Source organism: Papaver somniferum, chromosome 6 (assembly GCF_003573695.1).
Source record: "Papaver somniferum cultivar HN1 chromosome 6, ASM357369v1, whole genome shotgun sequence".
NCBI classification, from domain to species: Eukaryota; Viridiplantae; Streptophyta; class Magnoliopsida; order Ranunculales; family Papaveraceae; genus Papaver; species Papaver somniferum.
Window position 1 is genome coordinate 108,873,404 of NC_039363.1, and position 5,687 is coordinate 108,879,090.

A 5,687-nucleotide genomic window follows, 5' to 3' on the forward strand; every position below is an offset into this window, starting at 1 on the left:
AGGGGTTGATGTAATGAGTGGCTAGGGGATAGGAGAATGATGGAGTGTAGTGGTGGCGGTATAGGCAGAGCAGGTGGTGGTGATGGCGGTATAGGCAGAGCAGGTGGTGGTGATGGCGGACATGGGTTTTCTCTGCAGAGGGATGGAGAAGAAGGAGGAGGTCGATAGAAAATGGATTGGGGTGCGTTTGTTTTGGGTATAGGGTATTTGGTACTCGGGTGTTGAGCGGCTTCATCAAATTTTGATGTTTTGTGACTCTGAGCTGCGGGATGCGAAGATGGTTGGTAGATCTAACGGTGAGATGAGAGATGAATCAATGCAACCGTTGGATTTTGAAACACAACGAAGTCAACGGTGTTAGATGATGTTAGGTACTGTAGTGTTAAGCGGAAGTATCGAGATTTGATGCGCAGGCAAAGGAACGACCGTAGGATCTAAATGTGATCTAATCTGAAGGCTTGGAATTTAGGCACTATGGTGTTTTGCAGGTACTTCAGATTTTGATGCACGATGAAGAAGCGACCATTGGATGATGAGATGGATCCAATCTAACGGCTGAGAATGGAGGCGGGTATGGATATAGAAAATGGGTTTGGGTAAGGGTTTTGGGCCTTGGGTATGCCAAGCCCATATCTTCTTTAAGAGCAATTCTTCCTTCTTGAGCCCATTCCTAGCTTTTTGGTCTTGTGCGCACCATTCTTTGCGGCTTCCTTGCGTAATTTCTTCCGGCTTTTCACTACTCTTCAGCTCTTTTCTGCTCCGCAAGTTATCCAGACTTTATTTATTACCTAAAAATGCAAAATTAAGTAAGAAAAATATTTATTCTTGAAAACAATGAAAATACAGAATATGGGATAAAATGTAGAATTACTGCACAAAAGATGAGTTAAATGCCAACAAAAAGGGATAAATATATACAATATTTGGCACTCATCAATAAACCAACACGAATTTTCAGACAATGAATCATAAGAAATAAAAAGAAATATGTACTGCAGTTTTTACCAGTACATATGGATTTTTCTTTCATATTAGTTGTATAATCAACAAGGTTATAACATAAGAAAACGAAGTAACAAGAACATGGTGATATGTACTGACGAATACGTACTTTCAACAATATATATGTAATCTATTTGAGAACATTGCATATTGATTTTCACTAATACATATTCGTATTAATATGTCCTCAAGGTTTTAACTCTAGTACAAAGTAACCTATATTTATCAGATATAGCATGAACTTAAAATTTAAGAATAAACTACTGCATAAATCAGCAAAATCATATGAGTAATAATGATAAACCACCACAAATTTTCAGGCAATGAATCATCAAAATTACGAAGAATCACTGAGAGGAACAAAACAGATTCAATATAAGGATCGAGAGGATGCATTATATACACAACACAACTTAACAACAGGATGCATTACAATTTAAAGTGAAAAAACGTACCACGTTTCAAGATTGACCATGTTTCTCATTTCTTTCCATGTGTTGGTCCTCTAGACATAAAATCCACAACTTCTGAACCTACAATACAGTTGGTAAAGCTTCACATTTTCATTTTCATAAAAGTATCCTTTTCATTTTCATAAACACATATAACATGTTTTTGTTGGTATATAAGCATCTAGGTACAAGGGTTTATCCAGTACATATAGATATGTAACCATAAACTAGAATTTTTGCATACATGATAGTATGTACTGCATCTAAAAATTACTCTTTCCCTAAGTACATATCATGATAAACTGGTGCATCTAAAAATCACACTTTTTCAAGCATGAACTAAGGGTTCATATAGTACGTATCAGTACATAATTAAGCTCAAGAATTAAGCATTAAGTATTAAGAAATCACTACATATTGATATGTATCAACATTAAGAATTAAGAATATATATAAGAGTAATATTGATATGTAATTCAAGTAACACAACAATGATATGACAGATTTTATTATACCGATGGTCTGCTGCGTAACAAAGATCGTATAGTTATGCCATCAATATGTACTGTTTGATTTAATGGTTCTACTAAAAATCAAAAATCATACAGTACACATGTTGGATTGCATTACCTTGTTTTAGCAGAAACACCGGGTTTCTTTGATTTCGCCTTCTTAACAGATTCGTTGTTCTTCCTTGATTTGGTTTCACAAGTAGATTTCTTCTTCTGATTCTTTGACCCTGGTTGAGAATCAGGAGTACTTGTTTCTTTCAATCTTTTTTAACCATTTACTTCGAGAATTTAGATCACAATACTTCGAGAATTTCAGTAGGAAAACGAATTTATGAGTAACAGGAAAACGAATCATAAAATCAGATCCAAAATGAATCTCCATCAGAACAACTATGTCAATCTTATACGATTTTTCGCTTAGATATGATTTTTTTCAGTTGATTTTGTGATGGTTTGAACGGATTTTTGTAATGATTTCATCAAATCTAGGGTTTTGTCGTTGATTTTTCTTTTGTTTGTTGATGACCGATTAAGAAGATCACTTGAATACGATGAGGTAGAAAAAAAATGAGAGGAAGTAACAGGGAAAAGTTGTTTAATGGAAGAATTGCAGAGAGAGGTTGGTTCTTTAGTATTCACACGTATAATAAAAAGGGTACTCGGGTCTTTTTGCAAATACCAAAACTTTTTTGGACCTCCTATTAAATGTTTTTTTTGGATGGACTACAGACTAACCCGGGTCGGGTTTTATGGACTAAACAGGAAATTTCTCATAAATATTTAGAATTTTATAAATAATAATAGTTTAAAAATAACTATAATGTTTCAAACAATAATAATAACCCGTGCAGTGTATCTTAAAATTTTAAGTTTATCATAACTAAGCTAAAACTGAAAAATAAAGGAAACAATTGATCCACAATGAAGAATCATGGTTCTTTTTACTTCTTAATTCCTAATTGTTAACCATCTTCCTCCATGTTAATAATCTCAACATGGTCTTCTTCATTATCTTCCCAAAAAGTTCCCCGTTCTGATTTTAATTCACCTATTGAAATATAAATAAAATGTATCATATATAACCGTAAATAAGTATTTGAATGTAAAAATTGCTTTAATAACAAATATTCTTTTACCTTCCATCTTATCCCACAGCCAATCTTGAGTGCACATCAGAGCTTCCAATGTTTTTGGATGAAGTCGATTACGTTGGATACTCACAAATCTACCTCCAGTGCTAAAAGCAGATTCTGAAGCAACTATAGACACTGGAATCACTAAGATGTCTCTAGCCATACACTGCAAGACCGGATATTTGATTCCATTTTTCTTCCACCATGCTAGTATGTCAAAATCATTCGCCCTAGGTAAAAGACTTTCCTCCAAATAACATGTTAACTCTGACTTAACAGTACTAGTCTGAGTGCTATTAGAGACAAACATATCAAATTTATCCAAAGGATCTACGTCATCATCTAAACCATACATCTCTGATCGAGAAGTGGATGAAAAATCACTTTGGCCAATAGATTTATCAGCAAATACTTTCAGTTCATACTCTTTAGCCAAATCAAAACATAAATTGCTTACTCGAGTCATTTCGAAGTCTGCAAAAGATGGACCATAAATTTGCGGGAAGTAAAACTGAATCAATTTCATCTTAAACCTTGGATCCAACATAATTGCTACTGCCATTATCCCATTGATCACCATCCAATACTCTTGAAACTTTTATATCATACCTGATGCCATTTCTCTTATCACATCAAATTTAGATTTACTCCACTCGTTCAATGACAATCTAATCTCACAAATACTTGGAAAAAAAAGATTGGTTGTAGGATATTTTACTCCAGAAAACTTCTCCGTGAAGTTATAAAATATCTTCAATTTATCACACATCTCCCTTGCCAACGACCAATCTTCTTCACCGGGAAAATACTTATATTGTGGCTCTCGTTGCTTTAGGCGAGTGAAGACCCTTTGATACTTAATAGCAATATTAAGCATCATATATGTAGAGTTCCATCTAGTCTCACAATCAAGGACTAGCTTATTTGTACATGCAATATTTAACTGACGGGCAGCCTCTTCGAATTTTTCAACTCGTTTTGGTGTTGCTTTCCAGTAAGAAACACTATTACGAATCAACTCGATTGCCCCTTTAATCCCTTCTAATCCTTGCTTGACTATGAGAGCTAGTATGTGCGCACAACAACGCATATGAAACAAATCTCCACCCAATAGTAATGAGTTACTTGACAATTTTTCCAAGGTATTTTTGATCATAAGATCATTAGTGGTGCAATTATCAACAGTAATAGTAGATATCTTACCATCAATATTCCAATCCAACAGACATTCCATCAATGCTTCTGAGAGGACCTCAGCTGTATGTGGACATGGAACATACATAAACCTAGTACAGATAACACATGTATTAGCAATAGAAAAAACATCTACATAAAATATATAGGTATATGTATTCATACCTGATAATTTGGCTTTGTAGGATTCATGAATCATCGATAAAATGAGATGTAATGACCATGTATCCCTTCTTTTGTTTACTGGTCCACATATCAGTGGTTAATGCAATTTTTCCTTGATGTTTCTCTAAAAGCTGCATTATTTTAACTTTTTCTTCATCGTATATTTTGAAAATGTCATTTTTAATGGTGTTTCGGGATACCACCTTAAACAGTGGTTGGAGTGCATTTGAATATCTTCTGAATCCTTCATGCTCGACGATGGAAAGCGGGTATTCATGTAGAATTATCATGTAAGCGAGCTCCTTCCTGGCGACAGATTGATCAAAATTATATGTTGTAAGCTGGTTTCGCACATCTTTTTTTCTACTCGGAGTAAGTACCGCTTGTCTTATGTCTGTCTGTTTAAGTCGAGGACATCTTTTCATATGATCATGTAGATGCTTTTTCCCATGGTTGCTTTTTCCTCCTAGTATCTTGTTGCAATGATCGCAAACCGCTTTGTCTTCCCCTCTTATTTTCTTTTTTTTTTAAAGTGACCCCAGACTATGGACCTCTTCCTCCCTGTTCTTGTTTTGGTAGCTTCATCCTCGGCATCGTCACCATCAGCTGCATTTGGCTGCGCAGTATCATTAGATTGAAGTTGGACGTCATTAGCTGGTGGAGGCGAAGATGGAGTTGTCCGTACATGGTCTTCATATTGAGATTCTTCAGTTTCGTCTAGGATCGGTGTAATGATCATCTTGTTACGACTTTGGAATCACTGTAACTGTATACACATAAAGAATTAAGATAAAATAAATAGTAAAAGATTCATAATCAGAAAAAGACATTTTATGTATCCATCTCTAAAGATTCACATCATGACCATATACCCACTATGAACTGTGGAGTTAATAAGAAGACGAAACAGCCAACTATTAAATCAAAAATCATTTATGTTCTTATACAGTAAGAAAGAAATTACAAAAAAGTATCACTTGTTTTTTACAAATGTCAATGAATTCAACGAAACATGTGGTCTTATTTGAACATATAGATTCGAATGAGAAAACGTCGAAGCTTCGGTGTGGAAATGGATTACAACATGATTTAATTAACATTCCATGATCAATCATCAAAAATATAAATTGTATATATTAGGGAGTTATGAGTTATACCTTACGAGCACCTTTAACCCTAATAAGCATGAACACCGAAATAATAAACAAAAACGATATCTATATATTTTT

The 5,687-nt window shown here is 34.4% G+C and overlaps 1 protein-coding gene across 1 annotated transcript; it reads right to left on the reverse strand.

Annotated features, from left to right (window-relative positions):
* Positions 1–2,928: 2,928 nt before the first annotated feature.
* Positions 2,929–5,197, reverse strand: LOC113291296 (zinc finger BED domain-containing protein RICESLEEPER 2-like). Its single transcript, XM_026540847.1, has 4 exons — positions 5,010–5,197; positions 3,709–4,385; positions 3,103–3,573; positions 2,929–3,014 (listed from the first exon to the last, which is right to left on the reverse strand). The coding sequence occupies exons 1-4, from the start codon at positions 5,195–5,197 to the stop codon at positions 2,929–2,931; spliced, it is 1,422 nt and encodes a 473-aa protein (XP_026396632.1).
* Between the last annotated feature and the right edge of the window lie 490 nt (positions 5,198–5,687).